At 39.7% G+C, this 21,096-nt stretch overlaps 1 protein-coding gene across 1 annotated transcript; it reads right to left on the bottom strand.

The window, feature by feature from the left end:
• Window positions 1-6,288: 6,288 nt before the first annotated feature.
• Window positions 6,289-16,223, bottom strand: LOC104224249 (uncharacterized). The gene is made up of 5 exons (XM_070147046.1): window positions 15,717-16,223; window positions 7,913-8,594; window positions 6,990-7,804; window positions 6,851-6,940; window positions 6,289-6,534 (listed from the first exon to the last, which is right to left on the bottom strand). Exons 1-5 carry the CDS (start codon window positions 16,221-16,223, stop codon window positions 6,289-6,291), a joined length of 2,340 nt encoding a protein of 779 aa, XP_070003147.1.
• Between the last annotated feature and the right edge of the window lie 4,873 nt (window positions 16,224-21,096).

Raw genomic sequence — 21,096 nt, 5'->3', positions numbered from 1 at the left:
TAAACCATGTGATATCAAGCAGAGTGTCGATTGATTTAATAGAATTAGATGCCAAGGCAATCTCAGTTCCAACAAATGATCTATGTCAATCAGAGAGCAAGAGAAGTATCAAACCTCAACAAGAGAACTAACAAATTCGAACAACTCTCACCACACACGGAAGATCAGTGATATTAAAGAAAAGTGAGACATGAATGAAGTTAGAGTTTTCTGATTAATCAAACCGAGGCGATTAGACGGACTGAAACAGAGCAGCAGTTTCAACTAAATCAACATAACATTCAAGACATAAGCCACACAAGTTTCACTATCGATGCCACAGCTGGAAGGAAACGAAAATGCTATCTAATCTAGACTTCAGCACTAGGCTACTACCAGTAATCTAAGAGAATGCCAACCAACAAGAAACCAAACAGCAATTTCATATTCTGCCAAACAATCTCATGAGCAGATGTTTTGCAACGAAAGGAAAACAAACGATATTCACCACGTATTCTTAGAGCATACGATCGATGTTCCACAGATTCCAATTGATGTTGAAAGAAACACAAAAACAGATATGAAAGTGAATCGATCATACTAAATGGAAATCACAGGGAAGAAGGCAGGGGAGCTAAGATTTCATTATAGTAACCGGGAAGTATTCATGGACATACGCAAACTTCGTTTAACTCATTGCACAGGGCTACTCGACATCACTTAATTTCGAAAATGAAACTAGTACCTGAAATCAACTCTTCAATTAACAAAGTTTGGCGATTACAGTGAATTACTCGAACCAAAACCAAATGAATCAATGACGACCAAGATACCTCGAATGGGATCCACGACGAACAACAACGACGATGAACTCAAAACAGCCTCCTCTCAATTGCATTACACATCAGAACCAAACCAATGAAGAACGAAATTCAGGGTTCGAAAAGAAAACCAACTCAAACTAAACCCTTTGATTTTTGTATATTTTGTTTAGAAATTCCAGAAAAACAAAGAAAAAGAAGTCACCATTTACTCTCTGAAAATCTATCACTCCCCAAAAATCCTTTCCGAAAAACCACCCTTCAAAGAATCAGATTCAATCCTTTTATGAAACGAACCCCAGATGAATGTAGGGCTCGAATTGAACGAAATCCATCCGATGCCTCACATTCATCCAACGTATCATCTCTAGGACCTTCTAATCGCGTCACTTCTCTCAAACTCGAGCGAGTGAACGAAAAGAGAATCTTTGGCGTGAAATCTGTTATCTGGGGTAGGAGGAGAGATAGATGAACGCGCAGGTTAGGGATTTAGGCTCACTCACTTGGAATTTGGATGGAATTTGGGGTTGGGTTCGAGTGATTTGAAGAAGAAGAACAGGGCTGCGTTTGGTTTGGGACTTAGGGCTCATCCGCTGCTTCTTCGTGCTTTTGGCATGGGTCGGGTTACGGGGATGGATTGGCAGGCAAGGAGGGGTGATTTGGGTTGGGGTTAGAATAGGTATTGATTTTGGGCTAGGATCCGTTTGGGCTGGGGGTTTTAAGAACGGAACTTGGCCCAGATTTTGGGTCTTTTTAAGACCACCTATTTTACTCTTATTTTCTTTTCTATTTTATTTCCTTTTTCTCATTTTTAAATTTTTTTTTATAATTTTTCTAATTTTTATAAAGATGTAAAACTAACATGAAATCCTAATTATTTCAAAACAAAGACTAATTAATTCCTAAAATTGTTTAAAAACTATTTCATGACAAATTCACAATAAAAATCATTAAAATGCAAAAGTGAACTAATTTTGTGATTTTTCATGTTTTGTCTAAACAAATTAAACCTTAATTGATACTAAAATATAAAACTAAAACCTAAATGCAAAAATGCATATTTTTTGTATTTTATAAAAATTAACATGCGCAAATAAAAATGCAACCATTATCAAAAATGACACCAAAATGCACAAAAAATCATTTTACTTGAATTTTTGGGAATAATTCATATATAGGGCAAAAATCACGTGCTCACACATACTAACTCAAAAACATCATAAGAACTTATCCGTGCCATCAAATCGCCAAAATAACCTCTTAACCAACGAATTTAGTATAGAAATCTAAGAAAAATCTCAAAGCTTTCAAAGTATCAATTTTCACAACTATGGGTCCGAATCACCTCAAACGAATTCCATTTCTTAACAAATTTCACAGACTCTTCTTAAATCACATATAAGATCTGTACCGGGCTCCGGAACCAAAATACGGGCGCGATACCATCAAATTTTAAACGCATTTCATTTCCAAAAACTCATAAATAATTCTAGAAAATAATTTTCTTTAAAAATTCATTTCTCGGGCTTGGGACCTCGGAATTCGATTCCGGGCATACACCCAAGTCCCATATTTTCCTACGGACCCTTTGGGACCGTCAAATCACGGGTATGGGTTTCTTTACCTAAAATGTTGATCGAAGTCAACTTAAATCCATTTTAAAGTCATAATTCATCATTTTTCATAGATTTTCACAAAATGGCTTTCCGGTTACGCGCCCGGACATCGCATGTAAATCGAGGTGATGCCGAAAGAGGTTTTTAAGGCCTTGGAATGCAGAATTCATTTTAAAACAAGTGATGACCTTTTGGAAAAGTCATCACATTCTCCACCTCTAAAACAACCGTTCGTCCTCAAACGGACTTAAGAAGGAAGTACCTGAGTCGGGAAAAAGATGGGGATAGCGGCTCCGCTTATCGGACTCGGACTCCCAGGTCGATGCCTCGCCAGGCTGACCTCTCCACTGAACACGAACAGAAGGAAAGCTCTTCGATCTCAACTGACGAACCTGCCGGTCTAGAATAGCTACCGACTCCTCCTCATAAGACAACTCCTTGTCCAACTGGACAGTGCTGAAATCTAACATGTGGGATGGATCATCGTGATACTTCCGAAGCATGGACACATGAAACACTGGATGCACGACTGATAAGCTCGGCGGCAACACAAGTCTGTAAGCCACCTCTCCCACTCGATCAAGAATCTCAAACAGGCCAATGAACCTAGGGCTAAGCTTGCCCTTCTTTCCAAATCTTATCACGCCCTTCATGGGCGACATGCAAAGCAATACCCGCTCACCGACCATGAATGCTAAATCTCGAACCTTACGGTCAGCGTAACTCTTTTGCCTAGACTGAGCTGTACGAAGCCTATCCTGAATGATCCTGACTTTGTCCAAGGCATCCTGAACCAGATCCGTACCCAACAACCGAGCCTCCCCCGGCTCAAATCATTCAACCGGTGACCGACACCGCCTACCATACAAAGCCTCATAAGGAGCCATCTGGATACTTGACTGGTAGCTGTTGTTGTAGGCAAACTCTGCTAGAGGCAAAAACTGATCCCACGAGCCTCCAAAGTCAATGACACAAGCTCGGAGCATATCCTCCAAAATCTGAATAGTCCGCTCGGACTGCCCGTCTGTCTGAGGATGGAACGTTGTGCTCAAATCAACTCGTGTGCCCAACTTTCACTGAACTGCTCTCCAGAAATGTGAGGTAAACTGCGTACCTAGATCCGAAATGATAGACACGGGCACACCATGAAGACGAACAATCTCCCGGATATGGATCTCAGCTAACCTCTCGGAAGAATAGGAGACTGCCACAGGAATGAAATGTGCTAACTTGGTTAGCCTATTAACAATAACCCACAATATGTCGAACTTCCTCTAAGTCCGTCGGAGCCCAACAATGAAGTCCATAGTAATACGCTCCCACTTCCACTCAGGAATCTCAATCTTCTGGAACAACCCATCAGGCCTCTGATGCTCGTACTTAACCTGCTGACAGTTCAAACACTGAGCCACATGTGCAACAATGTCCTTCTTCATTCTCCGCCACCAATAATGCTGTCGCAAATCCTGGTATATCTTAGCGACACCCGGATGAATAGAGTACCAGGAACAATGGGCCTCCTCTAAAATCAACTCTCGGAGTCCATCCACATTAGGCACACAAACTCGACCCTGCAATCTCAAAACTCCATCATCTCCTAAGGTAACCTGCTTGGCACCTCCATGCTGCACCGTGTCTCTAAGGACACACAAATGGGGATCATCATACTGCCGATCTCGAATACGCTCCAATAAAGAAGAACGAGCGACTGTGCAAGCTAACACGCGACTGGTCTCAGAAACATCCAACCTCACGAACTGATTGGCCAAATCCTGAACATCCAAAGCAAGCGACCTCTCACCGACCGGAATATAAACAAGACTACCCATACTGGCTGACTTCCTACTCAAAGTATCGGCCACCACATTGGCTTTACCCCGATGGTATAAAATGGTGATATCATAGTCTTTCAACAGCTCCAACCACTTTCTCTGCCTCAAATTTAGCTCCTTCTGCTTGAACAAGTATTGCAGACTCTTGTGATCTATGAACACCTCACATGCCACGCCATACAGATAATGCCTCCAAATCTTCAACGCGTGAACAATGGCTGATAACTCCAAATCATGAACCAGATAGTTCTTCTCATGAATCTTCAACTGCCGCGAAGCATAGGCAATGACCTTGCCATCCTGCATCAACACCACACCAAGTCCAATACGAGATGTATCACAATAAACTGTATATGACCCTGAACCTGTGGGCAAAACCAACACCGGTGCCGTAGTCAAAGCTATCTTGAGCTTCTGAAAGCTCGCCTTACACTTGTCTGACCACCTGAACTGGTCACCCTTCTAGGTCAACCTGGTCATCGGGGCTGCAATAGACAAAAACCCCTCTACAAACCGACGATAGTATCCTGCCAATCCCAAGAAACTCCGGATCTCTATAGCTGATGCTGGTCTAGGCCAGTTCTTGATTGCCTCAATCTTCTTCGGATCAACCTGAATACCTTTTACAGATACAATATGACCCAGGAATGCAACTGAAATAGACCAGAACTCACACTTCGAAAACGTGGTATACAACTGACTATCCCTCAAAGTCTGAAGAACCACTCTAAGATGCTGCTCGTGCTCTTCCCGGCTGCGGGAATAAATCAAAATATCATCAATGAAGACTATCACGAACGAATTCAAGTATGGCCTGAACACTCGGTTCATCAAATCCATAAAAACTGCTGGGGCATTTGTCAACCCGAATGACATTACCAAGAACTCATAATGCCCATACTGGGTGCAGAAAGCTATCTTAGGGACATCAGATGCCCTAATCTTCAACTGATGGTAGCCAGATCTCAAGTTAATCTTCGAAAATACCTTGGCACCCTGAAGCTGATCAAACAAATCATCAATCCTCGGCAATGGATACTTATTGTTGATTGTAACCTTGTTTAACTGCCGGTAATCAATACACATTCTCATCGACCCGTCCTTCTTTTTAACAAATAATACCGGCGCACTCCAAGGCGAAACACTAGGTCTAATGAAACCTTTTTCAAGCAAGTCTTTCAACTGCTTCTTCAACTCTTTCAACTCAGGCGGGGCCATACGATATGGCGGGATAGAAATGGGCTGAGTGCCCGGAGCCAAATCAATATCCCTATCGGGTGGCATACCCGTGCAGGTCTGAAGAAAATACTTTAGGGAACTCACGAACAACAGGCACAGAATCAATAGAAGAAACCTCAGCACTAGAATCACGAACATATGCCAAATAGGCCAAACACCCCTTCTTGACCATACGCTGAGCCTTCACATAAGAGACTACAGGTAGAATGACCAAGAGTCCCTCTCCACTCTAAACGAGGTAAACCCAGCAAGGCTAAGGTGGTCTTGGCATGACAGTCCAAAATAGCGTGGTAAGGTGATAACCAATCCATCCCCAATATGACATCAAAATCAACCATGTCCAGAAGTAATAAATCCACACGAGTCTCAAGACCCCCAATCACAACTATACACGAACGATGGAGTCGATCTACCATAGTAGAATCACCCACCAGTGTAGTCATATATACAGGGACACTCAAGGAATCACTAGGCATGACCAGGTACGGTGCAAAATAAGATGACACATAGGAGTATGTAGACCCTGGATCAAATAAAACTAAAGCATCTCTGCCACAAACCAGAACAGTACCTATGATAACCAGTGTTGTCAAAAGCAAAAAGCGCAAAAAAGGGCTAAAACCCTGCTGGGGCTTAAAGGGCAAAGCGCACTTAAAGCGAGGGTTTCACTAAAAAAAAGCGCAATAAGGATAAAACTACCTAATATGTAAAGATATGAAAAGATAAAATCATACTTCATCTTAATATGAAAGCTAAACCCATACTTAAGTCTTCAATATGAAAATCTAAACCATACTACTTCTAATCACTAATATAATCATATTCTTCTATGTAATTTTCCTCAGAAGGGTGACCCTCATCGGTATCACTCGACATATAGCCTTCAATCTCTTCTTCGTCTAAGTCATTGAAATCACTCTCATTTTCAACTACATCAGCACGTGGAGCCCGAGAGCTCGAGGCATTAATTATAACTTCGGATTGTCTCTTTTGTCGCCTTGTGTATGTCAACATGTCTTCACTCCCTGACGCTCTTGCTACATCACCCTAAGTTAAGTTGTCATCCTCAAACACCAATTCATCTTCTGCCTCAACATTAACACCCATCTTCCCAATCAATCACTCATTGTTGTGATCGATGTAATCCAATGAGATTGGATCAATGACATTCCGCAAGTCATAACGAACTTTTAATGCACGATTGTACTAGATCATTCAGTCTTTGATGCTCCAATTTATTCCTTTTTTGGTATATATCTGTTGTATATATAACATGAATGTGAGTAATATAGTCTAATTGATTAACAATGCAAAGAAAAGTAGAAAAATAATTATATCATTATGAATACTTACATGCTCAAACACGCTCACACCCAGCAGAACTAGCTGTTAAGCCCAAAATTCTAATGGCTAACTTTTGAAGATGTGGAGCTGAATTTCCATATAAATTCCACTATTCAACATAAAGCAATAATTAAGAATCTATACGTCAATATTTTTACTAACCAGTAGATCTTATCGTTCTTGATCTTTTTTGCAATTGGAAGACCAAATTGTTGTTCAGCTCTAGTATAAAGTGGTATCTCAGATATGATCTTGTCTTGTACTTCAATGCTTGGAACCAATTTTTCTTTACAAGCATACAACCCATCAGTTACTTCTTTACAATTTTCAATGGTTGGATTTTGATAAAAGTACTCAGGATTTAAATAATGCCCGACTGCATGTAATGGATGATGCAACTGGCATGACCATCTTTCATTAATAATTTTAAAGATATCTTTATACTTCGCAGAATTCCCATCAAATGCTTTTACAATAGCCTCCTTAGCTCTATCCATAGCTTCATAAATGTATCTCATGGCAGGGTTTTTTTCATTGTCAGCTAATCGCAACACTTTAACCAGAGGCCCCATTATCTTCAAAATGTAAACAACCTGGTTCCAGAATGTAGTCATCAAGACAAAATGAGCTACACTTTTTCCCTTTGAAGTCTTCGACCAACTACTGTTCACCCAACGTTCAGATGTAAACATTGCCCGCAAATTAGTTTTTTGACAATGCAACCGTTGCAAAGTCAGGAAACTTGTTGCAAATCGAGTAATCCGATATTTCACCAACTCTTTATTTTTTGTGAAATCTCTCATCATATTTATGACTCCTGTGTGCCCATAAATGAAACTGACAAGGGCAATTGCTCTTTGAATGGTCTTCTTGATGTTTGGAATCTTCCCTATGTCTTCTAACATAAGATCTATACAATGGGCTGCACAAGGTGTCCAATATATGTGCTTTCTTTTTCTCTGTAACAGTTGACCTATACCAAAAAGAGTAAATAGATATGTTAATATTTAAAAATTAGAGGTTTGAATTGATATTAGAAAGTAAAACACATAACTAAAATAGTCAAAGAATTAATTCTTACCGGCTAATGCAAAGTTGCTACCATTATCACTTATAACTTGAATCACGTTTTGCTCTCCAACGCGCTCCACATATCTATCAAGCAATTCATATAATTTTTCTCCGGTCTTAACAAATGAGGATGCATCTATTGACTCCAAAAACACTATACCATATGGAGAATTCATCAAAAAGTTTATTAAAGTTCTTTGTTTTCTATCTTTCCATCCATCAGCCATAATAGAACACCCATACTTTACCCATTCTTCCCTATGCTTGTTTACAATTTCATCGATCAACACTACCTCCTTCCTAAGTAAGGGAACCCTCAATTCGTGGTAGATTGGAGGCTTTAAGTTTGGTCCATAGCTTCCTATAGCCTCGACTGCATCCTTAAAACTTTTTAAGCGAGCAACATTGAATGGGATCCCTGCATCGTAAAAAAAACGAGCAATTTTTTGAATAGTCGTTGCTCTTGCCTCTTTATCACACGAATCTTTGATATTAATCTGCCTAAGTGTTCCTCGCTTTTGTAGAAACACATCCACAGGTCCATTTCCCTTGGCCAATTTCTTATTAGAGCCACTAGTAACGTTTTCTCCACCTCTTTTCCTACGAATGATATTTGAAACTTCTTCCTCTCCACCAACATCATCATGATAATCGAACTCATCAAATTCAGAAAAGTCGTTAGTACAAACTTCCTTTCGTATTTTTTTTCCTCCATGTAACTTCTCAATTCCTCTCTAACCTCCTATGGGAATTTGGTACACTTCGCTGCGTTTCTAAAATTACCAATCAAATGTTGTTTTGCCCGATTAATTCTACCTGTTGTTGTTTTTCCACAAAAATTACATGTGACTCTTGTAGTGTCATTAGGATTCTTCAAATAGTTATATTTCCAACTAGGATCCCTACGATTGCCTTTGGACCAGTCCTCTGCCATTTTTATATGTGAAATAAAATTTAAATAATATGTTATGCATTTTACTTGCAAATATTACAAGTTTTATATTATTAAAATATACAACAAGAATATAAATGTTGACAATCAGAATTGCATGTGATAAAAGAATCAGATTTAACAATTTTAATTCCATCAGAAAGTAGTCCAGCTCCGGTACAAATTAGAAAGCTACAAAACATAGTGAAACAATTTGTGTAAATTATTTAAAAGTAAAAGAGATCACTTTAGTTCACATGTATTGGCCCTTCTGGGGTCCACCACTATGGCCATGTCTAATTTATCTTTACAGGTGTTTCAATATAGACTCAATACCCATCCCACTGATAACTCCACTATAAAAGTTAAAAGAATTTTATGGTGACAAGTATCTCATACTTCCATTCATTCTCTGCAAAGACAAAACACATGTAAGTATACAAAAACACCTCTAGCATTTATTTAAGCTTTATCAGAAAGTTAAAAAATAAAAAACTGAACCAGAAAAAAACAATCAAGGTCAAACCACTTCTTTAATGGAGAAAAAGTCAAAAAGCAAAAAGAGAAGAAGTAGAAGAAGTATAAGTATAAGAGAGAACAGAGAAAGAGAAGAAGCATACCTGTTGCGATAAAGGATTATTCCGCTGCAATGCTTCGGCTCTGTTTTAGTTGAGTTTGCCGATTTCTGCTGCTCTTCTTCAACTCCCCTTCTTATACTTCTATTGATTCCTTTTTTGTTTTTTGGGAACTATGATTTCTTTCCTTATTTAATGATTCAGTAGCTTATTGGTTATTTTACATAAGCATGGCTTAGGGATTGGTGAGAGACTTTTTATAATTTAAAAAAGGGTATCTAAAGGGGCCCTTTGGCACGTGAGCCTCGCTTGAGGCAGTGCGAAACGCTGAATAGTCTATGCGCCTCACTTTAGAGCTTTTTTGCGCTTTAAGCGCGCTTTTAGTTTCACTGGTGATAACTACATCGGAAGCCTCAGCCTCAGCCTCAGGCTTGGCTGGAAGAGCATAATATCGGGGTTGGGCCCCACCACCCTGGACTACATCTCTAGGATGGCCTGCAGTTGGCTAGCCTCCACCTCTAGCGGTTTGAGCTCCACTGCTAACACCTCTACCTCCACCTCTAGCACCTCTACCCCACCCCTAGCTGGCGGAGCAGGCGGTGGAACACCTGGTGCCTGAACCATAGCGCGGAAACCCTGCTACTGCGACTGAGTACCCACCAATCTCGGACAAGCCCTTCGGATATGACCATACTCACCACACTCAAAGCATCCACCTGAGTGCTGCGGCTAAGGAAACTGAGATTGACCCTGGCAACCTGAATGACCACCCTGAAAACTCTGGAGCGGCGGTGCACTGATAGGAGCTGGTGGTGCATTGTAGGGCTGCTAATCCGAATACTGCATATGAGAACCACGACCATCTGAAGCGTCGTGAGAAACCTGAAGTGCCGACTGAAAGGTCCTAGGAGGATGGCCTCTACCATACGAATCCCTCCCTCCAGACGAGGCACCATTGAATCTGCCCGAATGACGATGCCTCTTGTCAGACCCCTGACCACCTCCCTACGACAGTACCATCTCCACTCTCCTAGCCACATTGGCCGCCTCCTGGAAAGAAATCTCACTCCCTGTCTCCTTAGCCATCTGAAGGCTAATCGGCTGAATAAGTCCCTCAATGAACCTCCTCATTCTCTCTCTCTCTTGGTGGGAAGTATGATAAGAACGTGACAGGCCAAGTCGATGAATCTGGTCTCATACTGAGTAACGGTCATAGAACCCTGCTGGAGACGCTCAAACTGCCTCCGATAGGCATCTCTCTGAGTGATAGGGAGAAACTTTTCCAGAAATAGCTGAGTAAACTGCTCCAAAGTCAAAGCTAGCGATCCGGCCGGTCTAGCCAAACAATAGGCTCTCCACCAAGTCTTGGCGGATCCAGATAATCAAAAAGTAGCAAAATCGACCCTATTGGTCTCCACTATCCCCATGTTCCTGAGAACCTCATGACAACTATCTAGATAATCCTAGGGATCCTCAAAAGATGCGCCGCTCAAGGTAGTAGTGAAGAGCTTGGTGAACCTGTCCAATCTCCACAAAGCATCGACAGACATAGCTGCTCAATCACCGGTTTAAGCTACCACACATGGCTGAACTGCTCCAACTGGCTGAGCTGCTGGAATCTGGAACTGGGGAGCCATCATCTCCGGAGTGTGAGTAACAACAGTTTGGGCTCCTCCTCCAGCCTGAGAGACGGCTGGTGCTACAGGAAGCAAGCCTGCCCGGGTGACACTCTCCATGAGGCCCACTAGATGGACCAGAGCATCCTAAAGTACGGGGGTAGCAATAAACCCCTCTGGGACCTGAGCTGGGCCCACCAGAACTGTCTGGGCTGGAACCTCATCATCAAAGTCAACCTGAGGCTCCGCCGCTGGTGCTGCTCCTCTAGGCTGAGCTCTGCCCCTACCTCGGCTTCTAGCACGGCCTCGACCTCGCCCTCTGCCCCTCGTGGGAGCTGCTGCCGGGGGCTCAGGTTGCAGATCAGTGGATGAGGAAGCAAGTGTTCTCGCCATCTGCGAAAGAATAGAGAAGAAATTCAATTAGCATTGAGAAACCAAACCGCACGACAGGAAAGAATAAATGTGAAGTTTTTCCTAACTCTGTAGCCTCTGGGGGATAAATACAGACGTCTCCGTACTAATCTCTCAGACCCTACTAAGCTTGTCCGTGAATTGTGAGACCTCTGTAACCTAGAGCTCTGATACCAACTTGTCACGACCCGGATTTTCCACCATCGGGAGTTGTGATGGTGCCTACTCGGGAAAGCTAGGCAAGCCGTGTATTATATAATCACTAACTCTTTTATTTAGCCTTTTTTAACAATTTAAATTAACATGCGATCAATAGTGAAATATTAACGATAAATAAATGCATGCGGAAGACTTAATCTGATAACTTAGCCAAAACCAGTACGACAATACCAACATACATCTCTACCCGGAATCTGGTGTCGCAATATCACGGACAAACTACGAATACTACATACAGATGTTTGGAAAGAAAGGTACAATCTGTCTTTTAAGTAAATGAAAATAGAATACATATATAGAAGAGAATGCCGGGCCTGCGGACGCCTGCAGGACTACTTCGGGATCTCTAACTGGACTGAAGGCAGCCACCCAAAGCTACGGTCCAAAAGCTGCCGCTCCAGGATCTGTACATAGTGCAAAGTGTAGGATCAGCATAACCGACCCCATGTGCTGGTAAGTGTTTGGCCTAACCTCGGCAAAGTAGTGACGAGGCTAGGACCAGACTATCAAATAAACTTGTGCAGTTATATAATATGCAGCAGAAAATAAAACAGGAATAAACAAGTAAAGATGGGAGGGGGTACATGCTGTGGGGGAATATCAATATCAACAGTAAATTAAGAGAAAGGCATAAGGGCAATTTAGAATTTACATCAAAACAATAAGGAACTCGTAACCAATCCATAAACACTTTGTATTATCAATAGTTGCGGTGTGCAACTCGATCCCAAAACATAATAACACTGTTGCGGCGTGCAACCCGATCCATATCATTTATCACTGTTGCAGCGTGCAACCCGATCCAATTATATTATTGTTGCGGCACGCAACCCGACCCAATTATATCATTGTTGCGGCGTGCAACCCGATCCAAGCATAATATTATTGCGGTGTGCAACCCGATCCAAATATAATATTGTTGCGGCGCGCAATCCGATCCACATATACAGTTCAACACCAATCACAACAAGAGTCCCGGTAAAGGATCAATAAAGAGACAACGCTATCTCGGCAAGGGAATCGACAGTATAAGTAAATACGTCCCGGCAAGGGAAAATCAGCTATAACCAAACTTGTTCCAACATCTAACTACCTCAACTAGCACCAACACTCAATCATAAGTAATTTCCACGAGAATAATCATAATCCTTGCTCAACACATAGAATCAACAACTTAGGCATTCGTAGTATTTATTCAGAACACAACATTTCAATTTAAGACTCACGGTCATGCTTGCCACCAACGTATAAATACTCGTCGCCATGCCTATACGTCGTACTCAACAAGTAACATGTAGCAAATAGGACACAACTCCTAATCCCTCAAGCTAAGGTTAGACCAAACACTTACTTCAAACTTCCACGGCCAACTCAAGCCTAAAACACCGCTTTCCCTTTTGAATTTGGCTCCAAATCAATTGTATCTAGACATAATCGACTTAATAACATCAATAAATGCTACACAATTCAATTCCAATGCTTAATTATAGATTTTTCATCATTCTTCCCAAAAAGTCAAAAATCGACCCCGGGCCCGCTTGGTCAAAACACGAGGTTCGGACCAAAACCCGATCACCCATTCACCCACAAGCTTGAATATGTTATTAGTTTCGAAATCCGACCCCAAAACGAGGTCTAAAATCCAATTATACAAAAAGCCCTAATTCTACCCAAATCCCTAATTTTCTACCCTTAAGAACATGATTTAGGCCTAGAAATCTAATGAGTGTTAATGAAAATTGAAGAAAATGAGTCTAAGATTACATACCTATGAATTTGTGGTGAAGTTTTCTTTCAAAAATCGCCCAATTTGGAGTTTGGAAGAAGAAGTTATGAAATTTTGGATTAATCCCGAGTGTGTTGCTTACTGTTTAAAAATCGCTGGGCAGGCCTTCATCGCGTTCGCGATGGGTCTGCCGCGTTCGAGTTGGGTCTGCCGCGTTCGCGAAGAGTAACCTTCCTTTGGCTTACGCGATCACGAGTCTTCTTACGCGTTCGCGAAGGGTTGGCCCCCCTGACCTTCGCGTTCGCGGGCCTGTGCACGCGTTCACGTAGAGGAACGATTACTTCCTAGACCAGCCCCCATTTACGCTACGCGTTCGCGGGACATGGGTCGCGTTCGCGTAGAGCAACCCCCCCAGTGCTCCGCGTTCGCGATCCTTACCTCGCGTTCGCATTGAACAAAATTCAACCCTGCCCATTTTCCCTTTCGCGATCGCGTGAAGGGCTTCGTGATTGCGAAGTACAGAAGGCCTGCGCATTAAAACAACAGTTTCTGCAATTTTTCACAAGTTCAAAACCTTCCGAAACCCATCCGAAACTCACCCGAGCCCTCGGGGCTCCAAACCAAACATGCATACTAACTCAAAAACATCATATGAACTTATTCGTGCGATCAAATTGCCAAAATAACCTCTTAACCAACAAATTTAGCATGGAAATCTAAGAAAAACCTCAAAACTTTCAAAGTATCAATTTTCACAACTACGAGTCCGAATCACCTCAAACGACTTCCGTTTCTTTTCAAATTTTACAGACTCGTCTTAAATCACATATAAGACCTGTACCGGGCTCCGGAACCAAAATACGGGCCCGATACCATCAATTTTAAACTCATTTCATTTCCAAAACTCATAAATAATTTCAGAAAATAATTTTCTTTAAAAATTCATTTCTCGGGCTTGGGACCTCGGAATTCGATTCCGGGCATACGTCCAAGTCCCATATTTTCCTACGGACCCTCCGGGGGCGTCAAATCATGGATCCGCGTCCGTTTACCCAAAATGTTGACCGAAGTCAACTTAAATCCATTTTAAAGTCAAAATTCTTCATTTTTCACAGATTTTCACAAAATGGCTTTCCGGCTACGCGCCCGGACTGCGCACGCAAATCGAGGTGATGCCGAAGGAGGTTTTTAAGGCCTCGGAACGCATAATTCATTTTAAAACAAGTGATGACCCAAACAATTTGTTTCTCTCTTATAATTTGCAATACCAAATTTTCCGTGCAACTTAAGCATATATGCGGATTCTTGTAAGTTGCAATCATGAAGTGTTAAAATTTATTACATTAATTATGAGCGTGCAAACTCAATCTCTGAGCACCTAAGCCTCCAGGCGCCGACTAAAAGATAAAGAAGAACATACATTAATTTTGACTCTCGCTATTGGCAATTATCTTTCACCAATACTTAATTCTCCGCTTTAATAGACACACCGAGTTAATTTTTGAGCGAAAATTCATGTGAAAAAGAAAAATAAATTACCTCAAGAAAGACCAATATTCTTTGCGGTTGTGGTTGATACAGCCTATTATTAAACGCTGCAATGAAGGCAAAGAATAAATAGAACATCAACATTATTTCGCAATCTAAAATATCAAATTAATATTACAAAATAAATATATGCGGTTGAAATCACAAGTATAATTTAATAAATTCACCATATTAAAGTCCAATATCTCCTAAATTGTTCCGATCCGCAGCAGAACATACTTAAGGATATTGTTTAATTTGGTGGCTCATGTTCATATGCATCAAAGATGAAGCAATCGGTTGCTGCTCAAATTGAGACTCATTCAAATTTTGCTTTGTGAACACTGATTCCTCAATCACATTCTGTTAAGAATTAAAGTTGTGCAATATATTGGCAAACTTTATTCTCCTTTATAGATAATGAAGTTAATCTTTGAAAGAGGAGTTCGATCATGTGATAAAGAAAAATAAATTACCTCAAGAAAGATTGCTATTATTTGACTCCAACAATAGTTGATAAAGCCTATTATTAAATGGTGTAATTAAGGGACGAAATCAAAGCATTAATAGAAGAATATTAGTAATGTAAAACGCTCCACAAAATTAAATTTGCAAAATAAATACCTACGGCTGAAGATTAAAACACAAGCATGATTCAGATAATCAAACATCATCAGTATGCACTAAATCGTCTTATCCATCCCTTGATAATGACACTTAACAGGAGAATAATATTATATTACTTGGCACATACCTTTTTTTTTGGAAATAGGGATAGATTCATTCATAAAAGGTTAGGGGGGCATTACATCGCTGTTAGTAATAGCAGGGATAATACTAAGGTTCTCAGGTACTGCTAATATATTACATATAGAGCTTGATACTAGTCTAGTAGTTAAAACTTCATTTTTTTCATCTTGGATTGCCTTCTTTGGTGCGTCCGGAGGTGAGTGCAAAATAGTAGTTGTAGAACTTAGGTGATGCTTGGAACCCCATTTACACAACAAGTGTGCTACCTTGTTGTCTTCGCGGAAACTATGCCGGATCACTGGATTCCCCAATTTCTTCAACAAGTACCTGCATTCTAAGATAGTGTTAGTATAGGCGGGGGATATATTGTGTTGAAGCAGTTTAATTATATCCGTTGAATCAGTGTCAATCTCCAGTGGTGCTAGTCGTTTTTCATATGCCAAATTCAAATCTGCCTGGAGTGCTTGCAATTCTGCATGTGTGGAGTTATGGGCTTTGATCCTATTGAAGAAGCCTATAATCCAGTCTTTTACACCCCCAATGCCTCCCGTGTTATGTTTATCCATGGAGGCATCAATATTTAGTTTGTACTTGTGAGATGGTGGTGGGTACCACTTGATGTGTACCGGAGTTTTGTGTGTTGTGCATTTATAGTTGGATGCTAATAACTTAAATTCAATGGCTCGTGTATTAACCATGTGATAGTTTATGGTATTTGAAGAATTATGAAAGCAGTTATTGTTTCTATTTAGCCAGAGGTGCCATATTGCAAAAGGAAATACATCCTCCCAGGTTATGAAGCTATGGTTAACCGGTATTTGGAGGTTTTTAATAGCTAAAAGCCAGTATTTGTTGCGAGGGATGCTGTTAGTGTTCATGCCTACAGTCTCCCAAAATATCTGGGCTACGGAACATTCTAGGAAGATGTGAGTTATGGTTTCTTATGCTCTCTTACAAATTGTGCAAGTATTCTCCATTGTAACTCCGATTTGTTGAAGGTAGGAGTTTGTGGGCAGCCAATTTTTAAAACACTGCCATAGGAAAGATTTGATTTTATTTAGGGTGTGTAGTTTTCAGATATCCAATCATAGTCAGTTTTTTTTGGGATGTGTTGGTACAATAATTTATAGACTAAGTGCCATTTGTGTTTGGCATCCACGGGGGTGTGTCTACTGCATGGGGTTTTTGTGTCACTTGGCACATGCCTGAATGAACGTATTGTGTAATTGTGAGAATCTGTACCATGCGAATTTGGTTTTATAAGATATTAGTATAGTGAATCTGGGTTGGATGTGAATTCTACAATTTGACTTGGACTCTACTAATGAAATATTTTTACTTTTTTGTACGTTAATATTGTAGCGATATATAATCAATAAAGGACATAAAAGTCTATTAATATTTGAAGGATATTTTTATCGTTCAACATTTAGTGCAAACTATTTGTGCTTTTATAATAATATAAATATAGATATAGATAGTATGATTACTATCCCCAATATTCTCTTTTCCTTTTTCAACGGGGTGAACGAAGGAGTACAATGTAAGGATGCATATAAAACTCAAGTCAACTAAAAGAAACAAAATGATACCTTTGTCGTGACCAGTAAATAAGTCAAAATCTTCAACTTGTTAGTTATTACCTTATTTGATGTCTTCATAAAATCAAAAACAGAATTATCAATCCCAAATCTACTAAATATGCACCTTTTGGAGTCCAACCTCTGACTTTGACTTCCACTAATTTGTAATATCTCTACATCGGGTATGTCTTCATAACATGCTTTTGATGTATTATCCCTTAAACTAATTATGTATGTCTGAATAAAACTAAACTAAATTAAAATGGTTGTAATTTATTTCAATCTAAAAAAAACCTAGATAATTCTATAACAATTCATTTGATTTACTTAGTCCAAAATTAATTATTTATTCTTATTTAGTGAAAATTTTAACACATATAGCGAATTTGAACGTAAACTATTATGTTCGGGGAAACCTATATATTACTCTCAATAAATGCTCCAGTTAATAGATATACATGTCATTTTGTAGACGGTTATTCAACTTTCATTTTGTTGCAATTAGAGTCACTAAACATTTTTTATAATGAAAAAATCATTTAACTTTATCTAAAATTCATGAAAGTTACCAAAAATTATTTTTATAACAATAAAGTCATCCACTTTGCCTAAGTATGACATAAAATCATTAGGAGGAAACAAAAGGGACACTTTATACGGTACTTAGCATAGTCAAATGATATTTCTGTTGCAAAAAATAATTTAGTAACTTTCTATATTACCTAAGTAAAGATGAGTAATTTTTATATTATAAAAATAGTTTAATAACTTCAGTATAATAAATAAAAGTTGTGTAGCCATCTATAGAATCGAACTAATGAGTTAGATATTTCACCCTACTCACCCACCCACTCTCGTTTTTTTCATTTCTATTCTTGCTCGCTTATCTTGGCTATATTCTCAGCAATTAGTCCTCCGTTTTTCTAAATTAGTCTCATTTTGACATGTTCAAGATTTAAGAACAAATCTTTGAATATATTAGTAGAAAATTGTACAGGTAATAGCATTAGATTAAAAATGTGAAAAAGTGTAAAATTAGTCGAAAAGTTGCCATATCGAGTTTTAAGTAAGCTCGTAGTAATTTTTTTTGTTGGTAATTATGACTTTTTATTACCAAGGAAATATTTTACAGAGTGCTCAAAACCTCTAAAGTTGGACAGCAGCCCCAAGTTTAGTATACTTCATCTACAGCCAAGCAAGAAAATAGAAAATTGTAACCTATGCTTTATCTACTGACCATACTAACAAGGGTAGTAATCAAGTTGCTTCAACAGTAGTGCCAATTTCTTCCTCGTTCTTCCTTTGCAATGCATGTCTTGAATAATCTGCCCACTATAATTGCTGCTGGTCTGATTTTTTGTTGGAAGATTTTGTTGTTTCTTTTCAACCAGGTATAGTATACACTTCCTGCAAGAGTCATACGGTATATCTCTGCTTTGGCATTGTTATCATTGTTGGACTTTAAGCCATTGGGCTTTAAAAGAGAAGAAGTGTGAATTGGAAATGGAGGGAAATAAAATGGAGGAAAAATGAAAATTTGAAGAAGTGAACTTTTGTCTTGCACTTTGTCCTTCATTGGTGAGGGACAATCACATTTATGTGCTTATATATAGATTCACTTCTTAAAGCTCTTAAAAGGAGTTGAAGAGAATGAACCCTCGCGCCGTCGTCGTCGCTCGCTCAGCTCGGCTTCGACTTCGGCTTCGGATTTGTTAATTAATTAAATGCCAAAATCACTGCTGAACGTTCAGAGGGCCTCACTGGCCGCGGTTCTGCCGCGACCACGGTAGAATCGCGGCAGTCAGATTCAGAGAAGCTCTCTGGCCGCGTATTTTCTGAAAAGGCACCTTTCCAGACACCTCTTCTGATATTTGCCTATAAATTATGAGGCAAGGCTGCATCTTCCATATACGAAAAAGACTCTACAACTTCTTTCTTTCTGAATATACTGCATCCTAATTCGCAGTCTCTCTCTCTCAAATTCGTAAGTGTGATTTTGCTCCGTTCTTTGAGTTCGTTGGTATCCTGCAGTTTGTATTGCCACTGTTGCAGGAAGGTTTATTCCGTTTTATCCTGGGAGGATTTAATCCATTACCTTGGCAACGTGTGAGGGGATTAAAATTCCTTAAGGACGCACAAGAAAATTGTGGACTCGGAATATTTCTGATTCTTTACTATTTTATATATTTCATTATTCTTCTAACAGTTTCCTGAATTTTGTTTTAACTCAGTAACGTTCACAATCATAGGCATGCTTTTGAGCCCACTCGATTTCTTCCTTTCATCCCATAGCTTGTCGTTGAATTCCCTGCCACTTGAGTAATTGCTGCCAGATTTGAGATGTGCTTGGACACTTAAAAGAACAAGTGTTGTACATCTTCTTCTTCACTATCACATAATGGACATGTTGTGTCATATTCCATATCCCATTTTTTCAGTCTCATCTTTGTATAAAGTCTATCTTGTATTGCAAGGTATAAAATGAATAATCATTTGGGGTTGCCCTGGTTGTTGCATGTCAATTCCCTCCATTGCACTTTAGGATAGTTGTCTCTCAGCTTATTATATATTGTCTTTATAGCATATGTCTCACCATTCAGAAATTCCTCTGTAGTTACTCCTGCACTCTCCAAATACTGCTTAGCCTTTAGGATCTTCTGAATCAGCGAAGATGCTTGTGGAGCAGTGCTTTCCCACACTTCATTACCCTTAATATAGTATATATGCACCCATTGTATCCATAGCTTATCCTTCTTCTTGCATAAGTTCCAATAGTGCTTGAGTATGACAGCTTTATTCCATGTGTAGATGTCTACTATGACCACCTGCTGATTTTGGTAAAAAATTTTTATCCCATGCTATTAGAGCCTTCTTTGAGCATTCATTATTCCCATTCCACAAAAGCTTTTGCATACTTGTTCAATCCTCTTATTACCTTCTTTGGCAAGATGAAAATTTGGGACCAAAATTGTTGAATGGCTATGAGTACACTCCTGATCAACTGCAATCTCCCTGCATAAGACAACATCTTTGATGTCCATGAAGTTAATCTCCCTATCATCCTCTCTATTAATGGTTGACATTGTCCAATTGCTAGTCTTTTTGAGCTCAATGGAACTCCCAGGTACCTGAAGGGCAGAGATCCCACAGAGAAGCCTAATTCTTGTATAATTTACTGTTGAATTTGGCTTGGCTCACCTCCAAAATAGACAACACTTTTCCCTTGGTTACCTATTAGCCCAGATGTCAAAGAGAATTACTGAAATTATTTATACAATAGCTGAGTAGATACCACATCCCCTCTACAAACAACAATAGGTCATCTGTAAATCCCAATTGTATTATGTTCAGCTTGTCACATCGAGGGTGGTAGTTGAAATCTGGATTTTCTGCCAGTGTTTTCAGTAGTCTACTAAGGTACTCAATGGCAATTACAAACAGAAATGGTGACAAGGGGTCACCCTGCCTTACTCCTCTCTTTGCAGTAAAAAGGACACTTGGTTTATCATTTATGACTATAGAGTATGAAACTGTCGATATACACACCATGATCCATCTTACAAATGTTTTCGAAAAATTCAGAGCACTTAGAACTTATTCTAGGAACACCCATTCTATAGAGTCATAGGCTTTTTGCATGTCAATTTTGATCATGCATCTTGGCGACACCCCTTTCCTCCCATATCCTTTCACTAGTTCATGACTAAGGATAATATTATCTGTAATGACTCTACCAGGTACAAACGCAGCCTGAATCTTATCAATGAGGCTGTCCATGACTCCCTGTAGTCTGTTCGCAAGCATTTTAGATATGATCTTATAGAGTGTGGAACAGTATGATATAAGTCTATATTGT

The sequence above is a fragment of the Nicotiana sylvestris genome, chromosome 5 (genome assembly GCF_000393655.2).
Source record: "Nicotiana sylvestris chromosome 5, ASM39365v2, whole genome shotgun sequence".
Taxonomy (NCBI): domain Eukaryota; kingdom Viridiplantae; phylum Streptophyta; class Magnoliopsida; order Solanales; family Solanaceae; genus Nicotiana; species Nicotiana sylvestris.
This window is presented reverse-complemented; position numbering and strand designations above follow the sequence as displayed.

What these genes read in the sequence shown, in the direction of transcription:
- LOC104224249 (XM_070147046.1), bottom strand. Translation starts at nt 16,223, where the DNA reads ATGGATAAACATAACACGGGAGGCATTGGGGGTGTAAAAGACTGGATT. An exon ending in ACGATAAGATCTACTGGTTA is followed by an intron (nt 6,941 to 6,989) that starts GTAAAAATATTG and finishes TATGTTGAATAG; the next exon opens with TGGAATTTATATGGAAATTC. An exon ending in GTTCTGCTGGGTGTGAGCGT is followed by an intron (nt 6,535 to 6,850) that starts GTTTGAGCATGT and finishes AACTTAACTTAG; the next exon opens with GGTGATGTAGCAAGAGCGTC.